Genomic DNA, 26,601 nt, shown 5'->3' on the forward strand with positions numbered 1-26,601 from the left:
TGGGGAAATGAAGCCGGGAGCCGGTGGGAGAGCCTGGGAAGTCCCCCAAGCATGTCTCTGGAGGGCGGCATTTTCAGTCTGAGCTGCCGCTACACCTTGAGCTCCGCTCCTGCCCTGGACAGTATTTATCTGTCACCAGGGTCCCTGAAAATAGCGGCTGTGGGTCTCTTCTTCTTGGCAGCTGGAGCGGTAAGGGCTGGGCCAAATGCCATTTGCTATCCCAGAGGTCGGGGATTCGGGATGGAGGTCTGGGCCCATCTCGGCACGAGCCAACACTTGAGCCCACGCACAGTGCAGCTGTCTCCTCCTTATTGACGGATTCCGTTTTTGCAAACCTGTCTACCCCCTAGCATCTGCCTGTGTCCCAGAACCAGTACTCGGGGCGCTTCTCCGGACAGAGAGAGAAGAGTGGAAACAGGCAGCGATAGGCACGTTCCCGGCTGAGGCAGAATGGGCAGGATCTGCTTCTGCTTTCGGTCCTCGTACTGTAAACCCGTGTCCTTTTTGCTGTCTACTTACTGCCATGCCTTTCACACTGGTGGGTTCGTTCCTGGTTCCAGTGCTGTTTCAGATGACCGCCCCGCCCCCCCCACCAGCGGAGTGCTGAAGTGATATGTAGCGGATGGAAGCACCAGAAAGCCATGGTGTGCCTTCCGGACAAAATGCAGGTGTTCCAGAAGCATGGTACAGGTGCGAATTGTAGTCTGTTGTTCGGTACGAGTGAATCGACAGAATGTGTGACGTATGGTGTCAGTAAGCAGAAATACACATTAGACGAGGTTGTGTGTTGACTGGTTGAGGAAAATGCAACAGAGGCTCCTTGGAACTAAACCAAGCTCGGCATTCCCTAATTCAGTAATTTCTGCAAATAATGACAATTCACTGTGATGAGATTCAGCCAGGAGAGACCAGTAATGAGTCCACTTAAGAGTTGTTGAACTTGTCCTGTGGTGGTCTTTTCTCTCTGCATCCACTACCCCATACTCCTACATTCTTATTTTCTTATATTGTCTGAGGGCCTCCTCTGTTCCTTGATGCCCTGGCCTTCCTCCTAGTTTCCCTGGTATAGAAGTAGAAGCTAGATCCTACAATCTTGGGGCCAAAAGGAGTAATAAATGTCCTCTAGACCAGTACTCTAATCAGATGTTTGAATTCTTGCAAGTGTGTTCTCATGAAGTAGAGTCTGTGCTTAAATGCCTCTCATGTCAGGGAACTCACTACCTATAGAAAGTAGAAAGCTCTCATTGTTGGAAAGATTTGCTATCTAATGGGCAGAATTCTTTTGTCCTTTTTTCTGCTTCCTGGGTCCACACATCTATTCTGTCCTTCCCATTGTCTGCCTTTCCTTTTTCCTTATATAGTACAATTTCAGTCTCCTCACCTTCCTGGTCAGTTCCTTGGAGTATACGCTCGTTCGTCTGTGCTTTGCTTAAAGAGCAGTGGCCGGAACAACTTGGAGGATTTCCGGTGTGGTCTGAGTAGAAGAGTATCATCTTCCCTCACATCAGACCAGCTATCCCTTTGTCAGTGGTGTCCACAGGGAGAAGTGTTAATACCGCCGATTAATTTTCATGTTAACCAAACACAGTGTCTTAGCTCCAAGACCAGGCTCTACTAGAGGGACGCCAGGTATCAGCCACGGGACACAGGGAGAGCTATTTCATGGCAGGAGGGAGAGGGCCCTTCCTCACCCCCCTTTTTGGTGGCCACCTTCATGCCCGTGCAGCTGAGCTTCTGGTCACCTCTCCAAGGCCTCTGTGTTGTCCCTCTCAGGACTGTCCCTCCCTGCCTTTGCCCCCAAGGCATTTTGGAAAACTATACCACATTATAAATACAGCTGTCATTTTTAGGAATTCAGTTTAGAGCTGGATAGGACTAGACTCTATCCTTCCTTTATAGGAGAGGTAAGGCTAAAAGGAAGTGACTTGCCTGAAAGAATTTCATAACATAATTAGGCAAGTATTTACTGGGTACCCATGACACATTATAGACCAGGTATTGTCCTGGGAGCTGGAGCTACATAGGGGAATTTATTAATGCAATCACCAACTGTTTCCTAAGCACTGATTCCCTGCTAGGCATTAGGGATGTGATAGGGAGCAAGACAGAGCCTCATCATTCATGGAGTGTACTGTGTAGTGGGGAAGACAGACTGGAAACAAATAATAACTGAAATAATTATATGATTACAAGTGCGATGCGCGCTGCTCTCTCCCTCCCCCTCTGACCCTCCCACTCATGATCTGTCTGTCTCTCAAATAAATAAATACATAACTTCTCCTAGGTAGGGAAGTCAGAATCAAAGACAGGGAAAAGTGTGGACTCTCAGACAGGAACCTTGTAGCAAATAACAATGGATAAGACGTAACGATTCAGATGTTTACTAAATGTTTAATGACATATCCATAGCCTGGAAGAATTAGAATCTCGGGGACAGTGGAGTCTAGTGACCCTGCCTGGGTTTGAATCTGCATTAACCTACCCTTCCCAAGCCTCAGTTTTCAAGTCTGTAAAATGGGGATAGTAGCAGTACCTCCTTAGTAGTGTCGTTGGGAAGATTAAATAAGATGACGAATGGAAAGCATTTAGTCTAGTATCTGGCCCACAGTAGGTACTCAGAAGTATTAGCTTGTATAGTTTTCTTAGTCCTTGAGTTATACGTGATGAGGACTTGGAGTTTATGGTGGCCAAAAATGTGTTTATTGAGCATCAGCTTTGTTCGAGGAGCTCTGTTGGGGGCTGATGATAGTGAATAGGCAAGGTGTCCACATCCCTGCACCAGGCACTTTCATACTTTGGGAGCAAGACTTCCACATGGGTTTTGCAACCCAGGACACGTGGACACCTGCCTGTACGTAACTGAAACCAGAGCTTATGAAACATGGCGGCCCCTGCCGTGGGCAGTGCTCTCTGATCTAGTCTGGATTTAGATTTAATTTTTAAGATGCAGGTCTTGACCCACTAAATTGATTTCAGAAACCGCTAATGGGGAGCAGCCATGCTTGAACAAAACACCACCTTAGACCAACTGAGTTGTGGCTTCATAAGCATAGGTAGACATTCCTTTGATGTGAAGTCTTCCCAGTTTTCTCAGGGCTTGTTTCTGATCTCTTGCCTTTGGTATTTACTGTGGTTATCGTTTGATCCTGAATTTTCACAGCATTCTGCATGTAAGCATATATGTTGTGTTAAAAGCATATTTTGGCTAAGGTCTTTGATCAACATCAGCAATGCCCTTTGTTCCCCAGATCACCCCCTCAGGCCCTCCACTGTGTCCTTCCTTGTGACTCATTCTCCCGCGTAAACTAAGCTTTTATGATTGGAGATACCGGATTTAAATTCTATAAAAGTTTAATTCCTTCATACTTGGGGTGTTTGTGGTAGGGGTTTAGTTTAGTAGGTCAGTTGTGAACTGACCTTCAAGCCAGGTACAGCCCTGTGCTGTAGAGACTCTGAAACTGTAACTCAGTCTCCATTAATTCCGGGGGTCTCTAGTCATGGTGTCTCCCATCTGCCTGTCGTTGGTCCTGCCTATAGGTCAAAATCAGTTCTGTGCACTCGAGGAGACCCTCACGTGTTATTGTGTCCATCCTTCCTCTTGAGAATTTCAACTTCGAACCCTGAACCTGAGGTCAAGAAAATGAGTCCTTGGTTATGGTTTATCCAACCTTGGATGGTCCCAGAGAATAAGGATCTGGAATAAAACAAAAAAAAAAAGAGCTCGCATTGGGATAGGACTTTAAATTCATGTCACATCTGGGATTGTCTCAGATCAGCCCCGTAAGTGGAGAAGAAAGGGAAGGCCTATCCTTACCTCATAGATGACAAAATTGACTTTCCAAGCCACATGGCAAGGGCAGGATAGAACTTGATGTCAAATCCCCTGGCTTCTGGCCAGCTGCGTGGCCACCAGACAGACAGTAGTATATTATCTTCCATTCCCATCTCTGCTTTTGGCTCATCAAAAGCCATTTTAACATTATCTTGGTTGACAGTCAGCTGCAGTGCTGTGCTATGGGCAATGGGTTCGTTTATTTCCATTTTATGGATGAGAAAGATTCAGGGACGTTATGTGACTTGCCCGAGATCACACAGCTTATGCACAGCAGAATAGGAAAGAAGATATGGGTCTTCTGGGGCATCCCCCAACCCTCCATCCCCTTGTGTCTAGCAACCTCCCTGCACCTTGGCCTCGATTTTGTGGTATCTTGTAGGAGACTCCCTTCAGGGCTGTACTGTCCAAAGCACAAGTTCATAGTCATCAAAGAGGTATGTGCAAAGGCCCAGATCCTAACGTCAAGAGAGCCTGCACCTGCCCCAACCTAACCAGACAGTACAGAAGTAAATAGAACGTGGCTACAAATTCCAGTTTAACCTTTCGTTCACTAGAATCCACAGCAAGCTGCCTGACATGTCTGAGTCTCAATTCCTTTGATTCTTTGATTCTTTCATTAATTCGTTGAGTCTTTCAATAATAACTTGTATCAAGTACCTATATTAAGCATTATTACTGTTGTCGGAAGTGTCTACATCTCTCAGGTGGGAAAAATAATAGGGTTGTTATGCAGAATCAGGGAAATTTATGTGAGCAAACCGGTGGCGGAGCGCCCAGCATGCAGAGGTGATCGATAAGTATTTGCAAGCTCTGGCTGTGGAGCAGAAGGGCTTGCCTGGCCTTGGAGTGATGTCAGCTTCTCTAGAAGCTAGATCCCAGCAGCGCTGAGTGCAAAGAACAATCGTTCCAATGTACATAAGATATTAAATGTTATAGAGCGCATACCCACAGATACAGGCAAGGATGGGAGGAAATCCCTCAGAGCTTTAAAAATGAATCCCTTTTTACCTACTTGGGAGAGAACAAATAGGCAAAATGACAGCCCTGAGTGATTCCAGGTAGGGAGGGAGAGGGCTGTGGGGGAGGGGCACATGTGACTGCTCCAGGCAGGACCTGACCTCCTGAGGGAACAGCAGAGGGCTCTCCCTTGGAGGCATAGCAAGAGAGACAAGCAGTGAGCAATGATCTCGTTGCTGAGCACATAATTAGAGCCCGAGACATATGTTCGGAAAGAGAAGAGAAGATAGTTTGGGGAGAAGTTTGACTTTGGGAGAAAAAGGAGAGAAAGGCCACTTGGAAGCAGTGACTTTTGAACTGTAGCCTGAAGGACTCACATCTGTGACCTAGATCAGGGCTTGGAAAACTTCTCTGAAGGTCCAGATGGTAAATAGTTAGACTTTGCAACTCTACGCTCGTCTATGAATGCAGTCACTGATAGGAAGTAAGTGAACGGATGTAGCTTGTGTGCTAATAAAACTTTATTTCCTGAAACAGGCAAGGAGCCAGGTTTCACCTGTAGTCTGTGGTTTTGCAAGCCCTGAATGGCAGAATGAGGCCTGGGGGTCAGGGTGGGTAGGCAGCACAGAACATTCCGGAGGGGGAAAATGGCACGCGCACAGACCCTGGCAAGAAGGGACACGTTGCACTTGAACACGTCAGCGGGACTGGCACACAGACAAAGCTGGGGAAGATAGTGTGAGATGAGCATGGGCAGTGGGCAGAGGCCCTTGGTAGGCTGTGGGAAGGCCCTCTCTCCTTAAACCAAAATGGGAAGAATTGCAGGGTGTTAAGCCTGGGTTAGAGGAATCGTATTTGAGATTGTGTCAAGACCTCTGCCCGCTGCCGGGTGGAAAACAGAACAAAGGGCCAGAGTGTCCCCTCGTCCAGAGGGAGCTCAGTAAGGCCAGGGAAGGGGGAGACTTGGGGAGGTTTGCCAACTTGCTTAGGGCCCCTGGGCCTCACGGTCACAGGGTAGATGTTAATGTGGCCCTCCACGCCCCATGTGACACGCCACCAGCTCTTTCAGGAAGCAGCAGGGGACCCCTGGGGTCATGGCCCCGGACAAGCATTTCCCATGGCGTATTGCCGAGGGAGTGACCACCTTGCTTCCACCGATCTGGGGTCACACACAGACTAAATGCAGGTCTCGGACACTCCTTCAGCTGTTCAGCAGTGGCCTTGCCAAGGACTGCGGGTAGTCTGTACCCATGCCCCAGAATCCATTCCCCGGAGCCCCAACATCCCATCCGGCCTTATCTGGGTTCTCCTTACAGCAGTTCACTGGAGCTCCATCCCTTGGTTGCTTGCCCAGGGGTTAAACACAGCTATCCTGAGAGCGGTACCGAGTGGCAGTTCACAAGGAGAAAAGACACTCTGAGAAGTAGACAAATTAACTTATCAAAGCACAGAAATGAAGGCAAGTGGCCATCCCCATCTCAGGGACACAGACCAGCATTTATCACAGCACAGGGTAGTAACTGCATTTTGCGACAATGACACTGAATGAAGGTCAGGACTCTCACTCTATTTACAAGACAGTGGAACGTGTAATTCTCTTCGAAAGAATTTTTGGGAACAGTGCTTTCAAATAAATAATTAAAGTCTCCAAAATTTTACTGCTTAAGGAGCAAGATTATTATTAATTCATATGGACACAAATTAACATAAATCCTGCGTCCTTTAGAAATGTTGGATGAAGGATTCTTTCTGGGCACACACAAACACAGCCCGTATCATTTATTTACAGAAATCTTCACATTTGACGAAACACTCCAATCACGAGATGCTTTTCCCAGGAGCATCAGAATCAGTTGTGAAGAGGTACACGCTTTTAAATATTATGATCTTCAGGAAGCGGCACATTGGCCTTGTCTTGAATCCTGTGTTTTTCCACTTACCAGCTCGGTGACTTGGGTTGGTAAAGCCCGTGATAGGGCACGGAAGAGATCCCATCTTCTGTCTCAGACCATGGCATTAAAAATTAAATTAACGAATGCTTGCCTAGTGCTCACACACGTACCATGTCCTTTAGTCTCATTAAGGAGTCTATGAGGTAATAATCACTATTTTCTGCCCCATTTTATAGATGGAGGAAACTGAGGTTCAGGGGGATTGAGTAATTTACCTGAGGTCACACAGCTCCTCAGCAGAACAGCCATGTTAAACTTGGGTCCCCCACTCTGGGGCCACTGCATTCATGGTGCAGACGGTGCGGACTCAAGGGCGAGGAGAGGCTGGAATCCAGCATGCCCAGCTGTGCACCTGCACGGCCACACCAGCCCAGGGGGAGGGTGCATTTTTCTTACCTGCATTAAGGTGTCGTCAAGGCTATCAGTGTCATCCAAGTCCATGGACATGGTGCAGAGGCAGAACAAGCGGGAGAGACAGAAAGTACAGGGAGGGGGCCATGGGAAGACATCATTTGAACATAATCAGGCCGGTGCGTGTGGGCATGAAGAGGATGACCAAAGAGCTGTTCCTGCAGGAAGTTTGGGGGACAGGTGTCAGCAGTGTGGAGCGAGGGAATCTGGCTGGAGGCAAAGCTACAGATTGTTAGTGAGGAGAGCTGTGTCTCCTGCCCACCTCTGGCATGTGTGTGGCATAGAAGGGGCCCAGTGGGTGGGACAATTAGCCTGTACCCCAGGACGCCTGGCTCTGTCTCTCCCTTTCCCTCCCACCGCCTTTCTGTAATTAGATTGGTCTAGGTAATAGCTGCCAGTCTGCTTTGTTGCATCTGATGAATTTATTAATTTCTTGGGGACTAATGGAAGGGTGGGTGGGAGATTCATTTCCTGACTGGAGCTTAGGGGCTAATTAGTCTGTTTGCTGTGTCCCCAGAGGTTGGTTGGAATGGGGTGGGGTGGGGTGCATTGCTCAGGCTGTCAGATCTGGCTCCGGGCAAATCATTTCTATCTCTGGCTTTTTTGGGAACGTCTCTGTTGGCTTGGGTAAGATTGAGGAGTCTGGGCCTGGGGGCTGGTTAGTAAAGATTGGGTCCTCCAGGAAGAGCAGAGGTGGGGCAGTGGGAGTGGGAGGAGCTGAGGTCTTGCTGGCCCTCTTGGTGTGAGGTGCACATTTAGGTGACAGATGAGATTGTGAGAAATTCAGTCCTTGTCCCATGCATCTAAATGGTGACATCCAGCCCAGTTGTTTATGTCCTTCTGTCTAAATCTGGCCCTTCCCACCTGAAGAGACCGCTGGGAGCCAATTCTAGCCATTTTCAAGGCAGGGAAATGAACCTTCAAGAGGAGTCATCTCACTTGACATTGGCACTGGAGTGTCAAAACCCAGGACAGAAAAGCGATGTAGGGTTCTTACTGGATGGCTGACGTTCCTTTCTCTGGTTCGCCAGGCCTGCTTTCATGGAGCCCATGTTGGCATTGCCACCCAGGAGATAGCAGCAGACAGGAAAGTCTTGTTTTAGGGGTCAGAACTCCACGTTCAAGCCCACGCACCACCACGAGGCGGGTGACCTCAGGCAAGCCGCTAATGTCTCTGAGCCTTGGTTTCCTCATAAATCAAAATGTAGACGCTTCCCACAAAGTTGGGGGGAGAGTTCAAAGAGATGATAGAACACATCTAGCACGACAGGTGTCTTGTCACTACTGCTCCCATTCCACTCTGTGCTAGAAAATCATCCTCCCCACCCACTTTCCCTGCAGAAGGAGGCAGGTGGGGGGCTCCAGCAGCAAGCGGATGAGGCCGGTCCCTTCCAGAAGCAGTAGGGGCTCCAGAGAGCTAGAGGGGGCTCACTTGTCTTCTACCCACACTCCACCAGCAGCAGCAATCTGCTGATATGAAATGTTGGCTTCCCCTGCTTCCAAGTACCAGCCCCCAAGCAAGATGCTGGGGCGTGAGCACACACCGGCCAGCCCCACACAGACTAGTGGAAAAGACAAGCAAACGAAAATGCTCTGTAGGACGTTAGAAGAGCCAGACAGGATGGCCGTGAAGGCTTGCTTGGGAAGATGCATCTGGGGCTGAAGCTTGGGCTTCTCCACTGATGGGTGAGGCGACCCTAGGACAAGGTAGCAGAACTCTTATCTCAGCTATCCGTTGGTTTATCTGTCAAATGGGGTCTCCCGTGTGGATAGCATGAGACTCTGCTTGTAAACGAGAAATGAATGAGTGTATGTCCAGGACCCATCTGCCCTTACAGCGGTGAAGGCTGCCCGCTTCTCTCCACGTGGCACCCTCAGAGGGGCTTGGAAGGCAATTTGGGGTCATCTCCCCTCTGGCAGATGAAAGGCTCACCTATGAGACCATCAGTCCTCGATTGGCCCTCCCCTCTTCAAGCTGCCGACCGTGATGGCAGAGAGAGGGTTACTGACTCCCCCAGACCCGTCACTCTCCGGCCCTACTGAGTGGGGGTTGGTGCCAGGGGTGAGATATGTCTTCATTGTTGTTCTGTTTTCTGAAAGAGGAACGTGGAGCCCAGCTCTGGTGAACAGAGCCGCATGCCATCCACGGAGCTTGGGAGGATGTTCCAGGAAAGCTGCTGCTGGTGCCTGGAGGTACCTGGCAGAGCTGGACGTGTGCAATTCACTGGGTTTCCAGCCAGCTGTCAGCCATGTTTCCTGGATGCCCACCTCCAACCCAAGAGCCACAGAAGGGATTTGCCAGGGGCTCCAGCTAGTAGAAATGTATTGGTATCACACACACACACACACACACACACACACACACGTATTTATAAAAGGGGTTCCACTGAGAAAACAAACCATCTAAACACCAAATGAGGTTGAGTTTAGGTATAGGCGACATTCTAGAATGGAGACCTGGGTCAGTTGGGTGTTTTTCTCGCTTGAAGGGAAGACAGCAGGGAAGAGGAAGGAAAATGGTGTCAAATATATTCTCACAAGGACCCAGTGACGTTTCTGGGATTATTCCCATTTCATAGATGAGCAGACACGCTCAGAGAGGGTCAGTCAGTGTTCAGAGGTTACGAGTTGGCAATCCACGCTCCTGGGGCCGGGCTGAGAAATCTAGCGTCGAGCTGGTACAGCCAGGATCTCGGCTGGCTCTGAGTAGAAGGCAGGCAAAAATCGCCACCCCCACTGACAGATGGGGGAACCACGATTCAGAGAGATTTAAGTAACCTGCCTAGGTTCTCGCAGCTAGTGAGTGAGTCAGCCAGGACGATAACCCGGGTCTTCCCTCTTCTGGTTCATTCACCCACTGAGCAACATTCACCCACCCTCAAGCAACATTCACTGAAGGGATGAGTGTCTGTCAGTTCTGTCCACCTACCGTTCTGGTTCTTATGTAGGGAATCAGAATTATGGGCGGTAGGCTGAAACAAAAGAGCTTTGTGGCTTATTCCTGACTTAAGATAATGCGGTTCCCCATGTTTCGTTCCCTTCCGTGTGAACGAATGTCTCGGAACCTTCCTTTTTCAGCACACCCCATCTTCCCCGACCCCCTCAACCCTATGGAACAGTAACCCTGCCTTCGTCCAGACCCTCTCCATACTCCATTTCCCTGCCTCCTTCTATGGCTTCCATGTGGCCCGGCCCGAGGGAGGGGACTGGCCTCTCGGCTCCTTCCAACCCTGGAGGCCCGCACACGACCTCAGTAGCCCTGCTTCCCAGCCGCCTCCTAACCCCATCCCTTCCCAGCCCTCTCTCCTGTGTCTCCTCAGATCGGCCAGTGGCACGTGGCGGACGGGCTCAGCATGGACAGCCGCCTCTACGCCTCCAACATCTCCGACAGCCTCTTCAACACCACCCTGGTTGTCACCACCATCCTGGTAAGCGGGGTGGTCCCGGGCCTCCCAGCTGCAGCTCCCCGGGGTGCCTCCTCCAGCTCCCAGCGCGCCCGGGCTTCCCAGAGAACGCGAGATGGAAGCTCTAATCACAGCGCCGAGGCCAATTTATGACAGTGTAATTACACGCAAGTTGCTGTTTCATATGGAAATGATATTTGATGAGTTCCAGAGCAGCTGGGGAAGAGGGATGGAGTGGAGAGACATCCCAGTTTGCGGATGCCTCTTCCAGGGGCACCCGGACAGCCAGGGTGGCTGTGCCTGGCCCAGGGAAGGGGACCTTCTGACATGGGGGTGGGGGAGGGGAGGATCCCAGCAGGGGACTGGATCCAGTCCAACACTGTGGCCCCACTCTTTCACAAAAGCCTACCTCGTTTGGTGCCTACTGTGTATAAAATATGCCCCCTCCCAGTAGATCCCCAAATTTCCATGGGTTTTTATGGCTTGTTTCTTCATTTCCAGATGGTCAAAAGAATTCTCCATCTATAGAGTAAGGAACCATCTGCCTTTTTTATTTGATTTGATTCTCATCAACAGTTACCAAAGCCTTCTCCCCCATGGGTCAAGCACTGTGCTCATTCCCAGAGACACAAAGATGAGTAAGACATGGTCTCTAGCCTCAAAGAGGTTATGATTTAGTAGACAGCAGAGGTCAAGTGCATTCAAGGCCAAGGTTGTCATCTTCTTCCCCTGTAGAGACCTCATGTTTTAAAAGATTTATCAATTAACCCAACTACATATATTAAGCAATAATTAGTTTGTTCCTCTCCCCTTACTCTTCCCCTCTGAACGAATCAAAAGCGTATTTGCCTGCCTGGCACAGTGTCTTATCAGCAGGAGATAACCACTGTTGCCACGCTGATATAATTCCAGCCCAAAGCAGAGACTCGATGCACTAGTTTAGTCTGCTCAGCCTTATCATTGCTGAATGCGTGAGGTCTGCAAATGTGTCTGTTTCTTTAGGCTTTTTGAGATAATGAAAGAGCTCGGGGACTTCTATCCCTACCTTCATGAACTCCTGGGGCACAGGAACATTAGACTGGAATTCTTGATCTACTGTGGGCAGAGTGCAATCAAATTGAGGAAAGAGGGGCACACCTACCACTCTGGGAGTTGAAAGAGGGAGGGGTCCCATCCCATTAGGAAAGTCAGCAAAGCTTCCTAGAGAAGAAGGGGCACTGAAGATGGGCTCCAGAAGACAGAGCGATAGGGAGGGAGAGATGAACAAAGGACAGCATTATAGAGTGTTTAGGAAATGCCGAAAAAGGTAGCTTCTCCAGGAAATAGACCTTGGTCGAGAGGAGAAAGTTGAGGCCAGAAAAGTGGGCTGGGCCCATAGTGCTTCAGGACTTGGATGCCATGCTATTGAGTTTCCCCTTCATGTTAGGAAACGGAGTCACTGAGTATTTTCATGCATTTATATAGTGACTATTTGGGGGGCATTACTGTACATTGGGCACTGTTGTAGGTACCCGGGAATGGACAGAGCTGGAGGAGGGGAGTCAGGGTGCCAGAACACAGGTGTCCGTGTGGACGCCACTGAGCTGGGGAAATCCGGAGCAGAGACCTGTTGGGTGGAGGAGGGAGCCACGCGGCTATCTGGGAGAGAATATTCCGGGCAGAGGCCAGGCTCAGAGCAAAGAATGGAAAGAGCGGTTCTAGCTTCCAGGGTTTTGTCACTTCCCCTCTCAGCTCCAGCCTTAGCTTCTCTGAACCAACATGGAAAGGCCAGAAAGATTGGAGGATAATGGTGTCATCACTGCCCCTCCTGAGGTCTGGTAGAGCCTGGCCGAGCTGGGTGATGGTGAGCTGATGTCCCAGCTGAGCAGGACAGCGGGGACCTCCCTCCTGCCGACTTCTCTACCTCAGAAGTACTTCTTGAGTCTGTCCCCGGCTGTCTGTCCCCAAAGCCCATCCCCTAACTAAGGCCCATGTCCCTCTTTCACCTGAGCGTGACCTCCTTAGAGGCTCCCTTCTCCATTGCTCAGTCTACTGCCCATAATACTCTCTACCACTTTGTGGGCATGACCTTTCTAAGGAGGACCCGCTGCCCCTGCACTTAGACTAGAAACCCCTCATATTCAGGCCCAGCTTGCCGTACCCTGTACCTGCTTCCTCTCCATGTGACTTGGGCTCTGGTTGTCCAGGACTGCCTGGCATTTCCTCACTGTATCATGCCATTCCCTGCTTCTGCACATGCTATTCCCTCACCCCAGAGTACCCCTCCCCCAATACCTGTTTCTCTCTGGATTTGCCTGTGCACCTTTCAAAGCTCTGTTGAGATGTTCCTTTTTCCATGAAGTCCTCCCTAACCTGACTCCTGCCCTCTCCCCGTCTCTAGCACTTTGCCCACACCGCTGTTGTGGCCGTTTCTCCTGCTAGAGGTGGTTGCTTCTGCCTTACTCCCCTTCTAGGATGAGAACTCCTCGAAGGTTGGGGTTCCTGGCATAAAGTGGGAGCTCAGTGATTGGAATTTGAATATAGGAGTTTCTTCCTCCAGGGTAGGGAGATGTCCCTTAAAAGCCAGTCAGAGGCTGTGAGGGACGTGGGGACATCACTAGGTTGTATTTCCTGCCTCTCAGGGTCTGGACTCAGACGGTGCTCAGAGTTTTGGCGTGAAACCACAGGGACACTGAGACCACGGGTTGTGCTTCTAGATCGGGAAAAGCCATCTGACTCTATGTGCGCGTACGCATGTGTGAGTTCACATGTTCATATATGCACATGCGTGTTCGTAAAGGGCGGTAGCAGGGCTCCTCTGTGTTAGGGGACATTTAATAACACAGTAAGCAGAGTTCAGACACAGATTTTGCCTTGTGCGTGTGTGTTTGAGTTGGCGGCTACAAGTCAACAACTCTCCCCGGAATGATTACCTTAATTTAGTCCCTGGGGACTATTTGTGGGTTATCCTTGGCAAGCGGTAATCCAGAATGGCTTATCCCTTAAAACTCAGCACATATCCCTGTTGTCTCCTGTTCCTGCGGGGGTATGCCTGGGACATGGGAATGATGTATTTGCACAGAATTAGCCGTAGCTCTCACTCCCTGGGCACTTATCGTGTGTCAGACCCCAAGTTAAACATTTTGCCTGTGTTACCTCCTTCATTTTCCCAACGCTCTTGCTGAGACAGGGGCCCTGCTCCAAGCCAGCATGCGGTCCCCATATTCTCCAAAGTGCTGGTGAACCCCAACCTTTCTGATATGTTGAGTCTGTCCCCTGCTATCTGTCCCCACCTGTCTCTCCCTCCAGGATTAGTCTTTTGTATGATTACTTTGAACATGTCAGTGGATTTTTCCATTACCTTGTGCATAGAGAGTATCTGGAAAGAAGAATTTCATGAAACTTCTAGGGTTAATTAAAGATAGGCTAGGATGTTGCCAGTCTAGGGGTGGGACCCCCAGCTAAACCCTATCCCTAAGGCCACTTCAGCACTGTTCCCTCAGTCCATGAGTACCTAATGCTGGAGCTAGATGGGGCTCCCAAAGAAGGGGAAGAGTCTGTCTATCCAGGTCCCAACCAAGGAGCACATCCTAGAGAAGAACTGGACCCTGGGGGAACCTGGCGGTGAGTGCAGTGGGAGTTCTGAGAAGTGAGTTGGCCTCAGAGGAGGTGATGTTAGGTGAGTTAGGATAGGCAGAAGAAGAGGAGGGAGAGCACTTGGGGCAGAGAGAAACCGTTGAATCGAAGACAGGATGTGTGGAAGGCAGAGTCTGGCCTCTCTCATTGACACGGCAGTGAACTTGGTCATGAAGCAGAACTACATCACCTTTGACTCAGAGCTCCCTCTCCTTCACAGACAACATTCTGTCTTCTTCTCTCCCATTTCACACCTACATAATCGCTCTCCCATACCATCCCCTCATGACCTCCGATCTGTCTGACTCTCCATCTTCCCCAACCCAACACGAGCTCAGCAAACCAGCGTTTCAGCACTTCCGTCTCTTAGCTTCTAACAAAATCCCCACCACAATGCTCAGCCCTCCCACCTCATATCTGTCCCACACCCAGTTGTCCTTGCAATCCCTGCTCCCAGCTCTCAATCAACCTCCCAACTTCAGCTGGGCCTTGGCACCCCCTGGGCTCATGTCTTGTTCCTTCTGTGTCCTAACCCCTGAGCAGTTCTGTCAAACCCTTCTGCACACCAAGTCTTCAGTCCTGCCCCCAACCCAACTCTGGGGGCTGACTTGGATTCCCTGTCCTCCGCCGCCTCCCTTCCTCTCTGTATCCCACGTCTATCGATGTTTCCACATCACCTCCAGGCCCGCCTCCCAGCATCACTCTCACCTTGGCCCTGTCCCCTTCCACTCATCCCTGGGACCGTGCCACACCAGCTAGCACTTCTCTTCCTTTGCTCATCTCTCCATCTCCGGGATCCTTCCCCTCTGCCTACAAGTATACCCAGATCCCTCCTATCCTCCGATACCATTGCCACCCCCTTACTCATGCCCAGCTACCCCTCCAGCCACCCTCCAGTTTAGGGGATCGTAAACCGTGCTGTTGGTGGACACTAGGGGAGTCCTTCAGCCCTGTGGTTTGCAGACGGGCGAGCTGAAGCTGCAGGAGAGACATGGCCAGTAGCCGTCGTGTGAAGAGGTCATCTGCCTGCCTTCCTTTGTCCCCTGACTTCTCAGAACTCTGGTCCCTTCTCTCGTGCACCTCATATTCACTCCCCATTCCTGCAGAGTCCTGCCAGCCCCACTGAACCTGCCTCGGAAGGGTCGCCAGCGACACCTGGCCCAGGCGCCCTTCAGAGCCCTGCTTCCTCTCTGTGTGGGAATGTCTGCACTCTCCTTCCCCTTCCTTACCTCCTTGGCTTTCAGTGGCCACATGTTCCTGATTTTCAGCTTTTCTGGCTACTTCTGCTTTGCGTTTCTCTCGGGCAGCTCTTCATCTTCCCACAGTGGAAGATCAAGGTCTTGTCCCTCTTCTGTCCTTCCTCAGTGCTTCCCCCTCGATGGCCTCACGTGTCCGGCAGCTTCAGACACCCCCTCGGTGCAGAAGCCTCCCAGGCCCTGTCCCAGTCTTGCTCTCACTTCCCATTTGAAGCATTCAGTCAGGACTTTCCTCCTGGAGAGCCTACCAGCACCCCACATTCGACATCATGAAATCCTCTTCCTTTCCAAACTATCCCCGTGGGTGAGGTTGCCATCCTCAGTCATCCACTCAGGCCCCACAAGCGTGAGGGCCCCTACCCTTGATGCCCACAGCCCCTGCTGTCCAGCCTGACCTTCTCGCTGTCTCTTACAGCTCCCAGTGCTCCTACCCAAGCCAAACTGTGACTCAGGACTCAGTATCTCCCATCAGGAGACAGTCCGACCTTTCCCCCAGGTGTTCTGTCTTACGATCCTTAACCCTTAAGTATTGCAAACCCTCCCTGCTTCCGTTCCATGTGTGTATGATGTGTATCCACTTTGTCCTGGCTTCTGAGGCCCATCGGACCCTAACCCATCTAATTTATCCTCGCAGCCACCCTTGCACACAACCCACACTCCAGCTGAAAGGAGGATGCATTGTGCCCTGAGGACGCCATGCTCCTTCTCACTCATGATCATGCCTTGGGTCTTGCCTTTCCCCTGCCTAGGATGCCTTCTACTCACACCTCCTCCATCCATCTTCCATGCTCCTCTGGCCCAGCTTGGATTCTGCCTCCCCTGTAGAAACTTCTCTGGATATTTCACCAGAGAGCCCCATCCTCCTTCCCAGGGCTCTCATGGCTGGACGTGCTCTCCCTTGGGTTGCAGCTGGTCCGTGGGTGTTCTTACCCTGCCCTGCTGTGTTGTCGGTAGCCTAGTATCTCATGATGTCCTGTGATAGGTCTGCGTGCAGTAGACAAGAGGAAGGGAAAGGCAGAATGGATGGAATGGGGGGTAAGGTTGGATGATGACCTTGAACAAGGTGGAGGGTCTTCAGCTCAATCCTCTGTGCACTGGGGACCCTTGCGTGGTCCTGGTAAGAGAAGTGCCTCGAGGTTGGGAGGGGAGCTCCTTGCCACCTCCAGAGCAGCTCCCATCACCCGCATCACTCCCTTCCCCCTCCTCTTCTCCCCTCCCCTCCCTCTGCCTTGGCACCCCCATCCCTTGTGGCTGAGACACCAGGAACAAGATGAGAATGACAGCTGCCCAGTTTTGCTGCAGGAAAACCCGTATTTAATGCTGAAGGGGAACCACCAGGAGATGGAAGGCAATGACCGCTACGAGGGCTTCTGTGTGGACATGCTCAAGGAGCTGGCAGAGATCCTCCGGTTCAACTACAAGATCCGCCTGGTCGGGGACGGCGTGTACGGTGTTCCTGAGGCCAACGGCACCTGGACGGGAATGGTCGGGGAGCTGATCGCAAGGGTATGGAGAGGGGAGGTGATCTGGACTTGGAGGTGGGCCAGGGAGGGAGGCAGAAGGGCATAAGGTCGTACCATATACTCGTGAGCCATCCACGTATTCAGTCCATCGTGCATTTTTCATGTAGTTGTCCATTGCACAAATCTTTTCTGAGCCGACACCAAGCGAGGCACGGCTGGTACACATCGGTGAACGAGACCACCATGGTCCCTGCCCTATGGCTCTCCCAGCTCAGCACCTGTTCCAGGTAATGGACGTTTTGACCAAACAACATGGATTTGATTGTTTGGGGTTCATTTCTGGATGAGCCTGGTGCTTTTGTGTATTCTGATGATTTCACTGCTCGGTAGTAGCCCTGACAGAGCTTGGACAGGCCTGGGAGAGCAGAAGGCATCACATCCTTTGACTTTGACACTGGAGAGGTGCTGTCAGGGGAGATATGGTAAAATAGCAGGGGGAAAGGAATGGACTGTCAGAGCAATTGGTCATGGTTATGGTTATCTTGCTTCTCGTCTTATTGTCTGTGGTTGTTAATGTGCTCTTACAGACCCAGAGTCAAGGTGCACTTGGATAGGCTGTAGGTTTCCAGGGCAAATGTGGGGACTTGGTTAAAATGCAGGTGAGTGTCACAGAATGTCAGTCACCTGCTCAATTAGAGCAATGATAGAGAAAGTTCTTCCAGGGGGAATTCTCTTACTTTCTTGGTACACACTATTAACACCCGTAAAAATTAATTAAGTCGTTACTGATTCAGTGTCCACGTTTCCATAACCGAGTTTTTGTGGCCAGAGTCCTGCTGATGGAAATTCTGTGCAGAGAGCTCAGACCTGGGTTCCTAGCGCGACCTTGAACCAAGCCCTCTCCCCCTCTGTGCTTTCCCAGTGCAGAAGGAGCCCCTGCAGGGCTCCTGCAGCCTCTCTGTGAACAGCAACGTGCAAGGTGCTTTACATACATTATCTCTAATCCTCTTTAAACATAGCTTTTAGCTAGTTGTTATCCTCATTTTACAAACGAGCCATCTGAAGCTCAGAGGGCTTGAATGGCTTGTCAGAAGCCACAGGTTAATATGAAATGGGGCCGGGATTTGAACCTGGATCTGTCTAACACCAGGACCCATGGTCTTCCCACCACCACCCACCACTGCAGCTGGACTGTGATGTCACGGAGAAAGGTATCCTTCTGTCCAGGCCCTTCCTGTCTCCTTCCTTTTGATGCTCCCTCCCTCCACATCTCCCTTCCCTTCAGTCTGACTTTTTTCTTTTCATTCCTTCCTTCTTTTTTTTTCCCCCTGACCTTGCTCTCTCTAGTTAATATGATTTTAACCCTTCCTATGTACCGCACTGGGGACATGGGAAATTTTTGTCATCCTAGTGTTCAAGGATAAAAATGTTAGGCTGTTAAAAAAGCCGTCCTTGGTGGTGCATCATGAAAGTTCTATCTGGACATGAGCACGGAAGATATTGAAGAGCGGAGGAGGAGGGGTGCTTAGAAAGGGTGGCCTGGCAGGATAGACAGCATTTGCAATGACCCAGCGGGATACACAACCAGACTCGTGCAGGGAACTGTGAATGCTCCAGTGTGAGCTGATTTTGAAGTGAGGCTTTGATCCCAGGGAGACGTTTACACACAGAGGACTGATCAATCAACAGAAGGCTGCAGAAGGCCTAGAAGGATCCCTGGGAACATCTCATAGGGGCAGGGGTTGGGGGTGAAGATTTCTTCCGAGAGCTGTCTGCTCTCTTTGAGATTCGAGCCTACCCTGCCAGCGATGCCCTTGCTTCAGCACAAAAGGACGCGTGTGCTGCTTCTCCATTCAGTCCCAGAGCCCCTCCTGGAACAGATTTCTGGTTTGCATCTCGCCGCCGTGCAGCCCAGTGGTTAAACCCCAGAGAGCTGAGATGCCGGGCCTTTTCCTCCTCCTCTTCCCAACCAGCTTGGTTACCTTGAGCCCATTTTTTTCAGCACCCTTGGGCTGCCTGGTGACTGGTAGGGTGACTTCAGGGATGGCAGAGTTAGTGTATAGCCAGTCCCCTTAGAAGCCCCCTAAGGAGCGTTGACACAGGCCGGCAGGGAGAGGAGGGGAGTCTGAGGCTCAATGACATGCATTTCCATACCAAAGGACCAAACACTGCTGCTTTGGTCTCATCAAGACTTGGCTATGTAATATATTTTTTTAATATTTTATTTATTTATTTGACACAGAGAGATCACAAGTAGGGAGAGAGGCAGGCAGAGAGAGCGGGGGAAGCAGGCTCCCCGCTGAGCAGAGAGCCTCTTGTGGGGCTCGATCCCAGGACCCTGAGATCATGACCTGAGCTGAAGGGAGAGGCTTAACCCACTGAGCCACCCAGGCGCCCCACTGGCTATGTAATACTAATTAATTAATTCCTAAAATCATTAATTCCATAACCACTTATTAGATACCTTCTGCTATTCAGATGCTGGAGATACAGTGGGGGACAAAATGAACATGGACTCTGCCCTCATAAATCTTACCAGTGAGAGATGGATGAGAGAGCATATTACTATATAATTTCCAGGGGTGCCTGGCTGGCTCAGTGGGTTAAAGCCTCTGCCTTCGGCTCAGGTCATGATCTCAGGGTCCTGGGATTGAGCCCCGCATCCATCCGGCTCTCTGCTCAGCAGGGAGCCTGCTTCCTCCTCTCTCTCTGCCTGCCTCTCTGCCTACTTGTGATCTCTGTCTGTCAAATAAATAAATAAAATCTTTTTAAAAATCAAAAAATATTACTATATTATCTCCAACCACAAGTGCAAGGGAGGCAAAGTAGAAGGAGCTATGAGAATGCATCAGAGGGCAGCGGGATCCGGTCATGGGAGGCAAGACGGCAGGGGAGGGACGTCTTTTCCCTTTGGAAGAATAGGCCTAGAGGCTGTCTGAATGCCAGTGGGGTTGGTCCTGGGCAGGAGTGGGTGATGCTGGGACCCCAGGCTTTGATATGCCTGCCAAGATGGTCCCCTTGGTTTACGTTAGTCCTGAATCCTGGATCCATCCTGTGTGATTAGACAGGGACATTTCAGAGGCTGCAACAGCAGAGCCTGGAATGTTCCAGCCAGAAGAAACTTCCAAGCCCACCACCCCTGAATCTACCCCTTCTACAGTTGAGGAAACAGAGGCTCAGAGAGGTTGACGATCACATGGCTAGTAAGTGCAGAGTCAGCACTGAAGCCCAGGTCTCTCTGACTTCAGCGCTCATGGTCTCAGAGGACACAGATCCTGATGCTAGACGGACCCGAGCTTCCGTTTCCAGTCACCTCCTTCTGAGCTCCTGTTTCCGGTCACCTCCTTCCGGATGTGCCAAGTCTCATTTCTCCTTGGCTAAGGTTCAGTCCATAGAGGGTCACATTCCCCATGCTTCCAGGTTGTGCCCCAGAACCCCATGGCCACCTTCAAAGAAGTCAGATCCTGAGGCAACAGTGACAGCACCCCTAGAGCCAGCCACGGTGGACGGGCCTAAGCCGCTGAGCCACCTCCCTGCCCGCGGCCTTGCCTGTGGCTGGATGAGCCTATGCAACGTGGGTCCCAGGAGGCCTTGCATACTCCTGTCTCTCAGCAGCCTCGGGAAGCTTCGGGGCTTGAGGCTGGAGGCACAGGAAGAAGGGGTGAGGTGGGGCTCCACGAAGGGTCAGGAGGAGCAGACGGTAGGCCAGGCCAGCTGGGAGGGTGGAATGCCACGCTGGCAGGGCCTCAGCCACTAAGGAAGTGATAGAATGTGCCATGGATTGTGAGGACACAGCTGCTGTGAGGCCACCTGCCTGGGGCCACAGGTAACACTGAGCAGAAGTCCTCGTTTGTTTGTTTTTTTTAAAGTAAGTTCTAGGCCCACTTGAACCCCGAGATCAAGAGTCACCTGCTCTACTGACTGAGCCAGCCAGGTGTCCCTCAGGAGTGATTATGACTAGGCTCATTAAGGCATACCAGGTGTCTCAGTGCCCCTTTTTTGCTTAAGGAAATGGCCTTTCCCCATTCGAAAAATGAAACTAAGCCAGTCATGTTGATAGCTAAGGATGTAAACAATTGTTTACAGCATCACACCGGGGTAAGCCTGAGATTTCTTCATGGGGGTGTAGTGGTTCTGGGCCAGGGCCTCTGTGTCAGGGCTCAGGGCTTGTCCTGAAGGCACTTGTGGCTTTGGGGAAAGAAAGCGTGCAGAGGGGAAGGCACCCGGTGTGAGTGTGTGTATGTGTGTGTGTGTGTGTGTGTGTGTGTACAGGGCTGCCCACCAGCTTCCCCTGGACAACTAGCAAGGTGAGGACTATTAGAACTGCAGCAGGAGAGAAGAAAACTGGACATAAAGGGGGACCACACACCCCACACGGGGGGTGGAACCTAAGAAGTCTCTTCCTTTAGAGAGTTTGAAGAATACAGCAGCTTCCCGCACATGTGAGTGAGACGGAGAGCAGTGCAGAGGTGTGGACCCTCTCCTGTGGGTGTTCTAGAGCCTCTGAGTTCATGTCCATTGTCACCTGCTGACCCAAGGTCCTTGGGCCCAGACACATGGCGTATTAGTTGCAGAAGAGTGTTCGAGCATGTTTACAGCATCTGTTTGGAGATCACCAGAATCTTTCTCTTGGCACAGATCCTGTGACAAGTACGTTCCCATCAGCTGGACCAGGTAGATGGCCTCTCATGCCTGTGCTCTGTTTGAGCAGCGGAGATGAGAAGGGTGACTCTTTAGGGAGGCTGTTGGGTTTGGATTCATTTTGCCTGAGTCAGAGCCTTCTCCAATGAGCCCGCAGGCCTGCCCACAGTGATGGTGTGTGTCGGTGGAGGTGTATTTGGTAGAGAGGAGGGGATGGACTAGAATAGTGTGAAGTGGGAGGTGCCCCAGGAACTGTCTCAGGGGTCCTCCTGTAGCACTCCAATAAACTTATTTAGAGTTTTCTTTGAAATTGTTCGAGGCATTCAGACACAAAAATGAATAAGATAGGCCCCAGGGCACTCTTTGGTGGGGAGTTGGCTGAAAGCATGATGAGAAAGACAGTGATGGGGAAGAGCAGGGGATATAGAGAGAGGGCTGGAGAACGGGCTTCTAATTCTGCTGGTGACATCTAGGAGAGACACTTGCAGGAGGTAACACTTCACCAGTATCTTTAAGGATGAAGAGAGGTTGACCAGACATGGAGGGACATGGAGAGAGAAGAGCATGCTGGGAGGAGGGAGCACGAGATCCTAGGCCGAAGGTGCATGGATAGTTTCCATCTTAGGTTAGAATATCCAAATGGATCGTGGTGGGAAATGAGGTTAGGAAGCAGACAATGGTCGCTGATGAAGGGCCCATGTGTCCTCCGGCGATGTGAAGCAGGGACAGCTGATGGGGGTGGGGGGTGAGACAATGTCAAGGAAACCATGGAGAAGGCTTCACTGTTGCAAGAGGTGGTGAGACCCAAATGCAGCTTGGGAGTTCAAAGAAGGTACACATCCAAAGGCTATCTGAAAGGTAACAGTTTTTCTTCTATACAGAAGAATATAATCTTTTTAAAAATTTATGTTTTAAAAAACAAAATATTACTAATTGTTGCAGCATCCAGTAGTACCCCTGGTTAACATTTTAGTTTATCATCCCTTAGGATTTCTTAACAAATATATATACTTTACAGAAGTAACAATAGCAATGGGGTCATAATGGATGTACTGTTTTGTAACCTGTTGAAAACCCTTTAATAGATCAATCTTCAAGACTCAGGGACCAAAAGAGTGTGGACAATGCAAGAGAAGGGCCACAGTAAGAAAACTCCCAGATTTCTAACTTGGACATCAGGGTAGATGATATTGCTAATCCTTGAGGTGGAAAATTCAAGAGAAAATCAGGGTGGGAGGAAAAGGGAGGACGAATTTCGCTTTGGAACTGGGAACTTTGAAATGCGTTTTGGACGTCCAGGTAGAGAGGTGTTCCGCAGAGAGCTGGCTACCGTGGGCTCGGCACGCTGAGGCAGTAGCTTCTAGAGTGCCCCGTGAGTCGGAGGTGGCTGCTGACGCCATGAGGGGGGAAGAATGCCCCAGGAAAAAAAACACATCCCCAAGAGGCTTCTAAAGGCCACAGAAAGAGAAAGGATAAAGAAGTTTTGCAGCCCTTGAAAGGAGGTACCGAAAAGCATTTCTCAGATTTACTAAGATGGGAGTCACTGGCTGGAGCAGTCTCAGTGCAGAGCTGGACTGAGATCTGATGGCCATGGTCAAGGCTGATGGTGTGGTCTTTAAAGAAGCCTTAGCTTTTGTAGGAAAGCGGGATAAGGGGTTGTAGCTAGAGGGAGCCGTGGAGCAGAGGGCTGGGCTGTTGCTTAAAGTGAACTCACTATGGGAAGGGCTGCTCAGAGTTCAGAACTGAGCACAAGGCCTGGGACAGAACACCGGGTAGGGTTCTCGAGTTCTCACCGACACTCCAGTCTTCCCAAGGCAGCAGATAGCTGGGGAGCAGAACTGCCTGGCGTGTCTCTGTCCAGGGTGCTGTCTCAGTATTGCTTCCCCTTTGTGCCGTGATTTCAGGTCCGAAACCACTTGCACAATCACTCATGCTTTACTTTTCACCACGGCGCTATCAAGTAGGTAATCCTATCCCTGTTTTACAGAAAAGCAACCTGAGGCTTAGGAGTACAGAATGATTCTCCCAGTGTCCCACAGCCGGTGAGTGGCGGGGCAGGGTCAGGCTTAGGCTTTGAGTCCTAGTAATCCACGCTGGCAGCCCCCTGGGAAGGGCAGCCTCGTGAAGCCACAACTGGCATTCACTTCGGAGATGTCCTTCTAGCCGGAGGATTTGGAGGGTGCCTGGGACTTGGTATCCACATCTGGCTCTGGCCCATTAAGGGATTGCACTCCATCTGGAAGGTGAAAGATCTGGGCAGAGGACCTCCATGACCCCTTCCTGTCGCACTCTGCATGGGTGAGGCATCCTTGTTGGTGAAGCCCGGAGCACTGGTATCCTGAAGGGGAGGGACTGCATTTCACATCCATAGGACCCAGCTCGAAAGCACATTCAGGAAGAGAAAGAGTCCCCCTCTAGCTTTGAAGTGCAGAACTATCCACCCTGTTGGCATTCAACACCATGTTGGCAGGATGGCACATTAGGTTCAAAGAGAAAAGGGCTTTGGAAGGCTTAGAATCAAGGCTCATAAGCCTTTGACATCAAATAGCTCTTACCAGTGACATTTTGATGAATTAAGTGTAAATGAAGCTGAAATGCCTTGTTCCATTTCCTCTACTGGGCCCCTTTGAGAAAGGATTGAGGAGCAAGTTTGCCAGAGACCTGGTGGGGTGGGCCCTGAGTGACCTTGACCAATGGGGAAGGCTGTCCAGAGATATTTTGCGGAGCTAAAAAAATACCACAGCAAGTCCCCTGGGATTGCTTTTCACCATGAAGCCAGAGAATATTTTAACTGCAAATAGGTCATAGAATTCCGTTCTTTAAAAGAAAGATGCCAATCCAAGGGGCTAAAACTCTGTGTTCAACTCTTCCCCCCATGCAGCAGCCAAGCTCAGGGAGAATTTTACTCTATCTTCCCCAGGAAGGCCTGGTTTCTGAATTTCCTCAAATCAGGAAGAGATGGGCTTCAGTGATCATTCACTGACTCATTGATAGATTGATTGATTCATTTATTCATTCATTCATCAAAGTTCCCATTCTCTAACAGGCACTATTTGGATGTGAACAGCTGCCAGTAAGGAGTCCAGCATCACTTTAAGAGGCAGACAGGTAAAGCAAGAATTATGGTACAGGGCGATATATTAATAGTGATAGTAATAATAATATGATGATGATGATAATGGCTGACATTTATTGTTTCCTATGAGCCCAGCACTCTTCTAAGCACTTGAAACACTTGACTGTATTAACTCCTTTAGTCCTCACAACAAATGTTGCATATGAGGAGACTGAGTCACAAAGCTGACAAGGAACCTATTTAAGGTCAGGCAGGTAGTGAGTGACAGGGGCAGGTCTGGTAGAAGTATGGGCACATGTGAGTGGGGAAGGGCTCACCAAGGAAAGGATGTAGTGAGGATGGAGAAGGATCATCTTGGTAGAAAAGACTATCCTTGGTGCAGCCAAGGCCGAGATACAGACCGACCAGTGTAGGCGGTTCTGTGTGGCTGGAGTCAGACATGGGAAGGAGCAGAGGAGAGTAGAGTTATAGTCAGGGGCCCATTGTGATCAGATTTATGTGTTTGGATATTTAAGCTGTCCAGAAGACTTAAGGGGAGCTGTTGAAGAACACGGTGGTCTGTTTTGTTCGAAGATGGGAGTGCCTTAATTGGCTTTGGCTCCTGAAGGTTCCTGTGGCAGCAGAGAGGGGAATGGAGGGGACAAGGGAAGACCAGATGTGGGCGTACTCATTAGGCATCTGTCCCATGATCCAGGTGGACAGATGGTCATCCGAGTCAAGGCTGTCAAGCCATGGTGGGAGCAATGCCCGGTAAAAGATGGTGACACATAGGGACTTCAGCATTTGATTCTAGGACCTGGTGAGGGGCTTGGGCTTCCCTTCCTGAAGGCCTTTAAGTGCAGATTTGGGTACCTGCCTCTCAGGGGAAGACAATGGCTGTTTGACTCTGGGAAAGGTCCTTTCTGGAAGAGCATCTTGAGGGAGGTGTGTCTTGTTGCCATGCTGGCTTATGACTCCTAGAGGCTTGGGAAGGGAGGAAATTCATCTTGTCTGGCTCATTATTCACGTACCATTGTCCTTGAGAAGAAAAGGGCCAGAGCCCTGGACCGCATGTTGGGCCATAGCCGCCCCTGCCCTCCCTCTCAGCAGTGCCTGCCTTTACACTACTCTGTCTCATTTCCAATTCTCAAAGCTGCTTTTCTGTCACGCACCTCCTTTTACCTACCTGATAAAAAGCTGATAAAGCGGTCTTGAGACTACAGCCACACTCCCGTCCTTCGGAGACGACTGTCTCGGCGGCCACCAGTGCAGCGGGGCTCACCTGTCTACCTCTGTGACTGCTTCCCTCTCCCCGTTCAGGAGCACCCTGCCTGCACCCCACAAGACTGGGGCTGCAGAGCCATAGGCCAAGGTAGGGTGAGCCCCCAGGTTCAGCAGATGGTTCTGCCAAGGCCTTCAGATGTCCTCCTCCTTCTTGCTCCCCTTAGCCATGTGTGTCTCCTCTGCTCCAGACACTTGGTGACATCTCGGCTTAGTTCAAAGCTGAGTCCCCAGGAGTGAAAGACCGTAGGAGTATCAAGGGCCAGGCACGACACAGGAGCTCCTCTCGCTGCCCTGCAAGGGGCCCGCAAGATGCAGGGAGTGACTTTGGCCGAGTTTTCCTGTCCTCTGTGTCTGCTTGCTGGAATAATGGGGAGGAAGGAATAGACTTGCTCCAGGAAAATGGCAGTAAGGGAGATGGCTCTGAGTGGCCGGCTGGAGGGGGACACCTGGCTGACACTTATATCCTCAACCCCCTTCTCCTGGAGGTGGGTGTTATTGTAACTGCTTCCTTTTTACAGACTAAGAACACACAGCCTCAGAGAGGCCAACACCCAGGAGTGCTAGAATTTGAAACCAGGTCCCTTCCCTTTAGGAGCTCTCCAACTAGAAGGGCAGGCAGAGAAACAGAAATTATTTTAACACAAGGTGGTATGGGATAAGTCCTAAATTAGATATACAAAGTACATCATACTTGAATAGCAGCGTAGGAGGCAAAAATGACTTCTGAA

General features: G+C 50.6%; 1 protein-coding gene across 2 annotated transcripts in view; it reads left to right on the forward strand.

Moving 5' to 3' along the window:
- GRIK4 (glutamate ionotropic receptor kainate type subunit 4) overlaps positions 1-26,601 on the forward strand; it is a 422,274-nt gene that overhangs the window by 331,804 nt on the left and 63,869 nt on the right. The window contains exons 12-13 of one of the 2 annotated variants that reach the window (XM_047693414.1): positions 10,476-10,583; positions 16,733-16,936. In XM_047693414.1, the coding sequence (XP_047549370.1) occupies positions 10,476-10,583; positions 16,733-16,936 (312 nt within the window). The remainder of the gene's footprint in view (positions 1-10,475; positions 10,584-16,732; positions 16,937-26,601) is intronic. The other variant, XM_047693415.1, reaches the window with a different exon arrangement.

Source organism: Lutra lutra, chromosome 10 (assembly GCF_902655055.1).
Source record: "Lutra lutra chromosome 10, mLutLut1.2, whole genome shotgun sequence".
Lineage (NCBI taxonomy): Eukaryota > Metazoa > Chordata > Mammalia > Carnivora > Mustelidae > Lutra > Lutra lutra.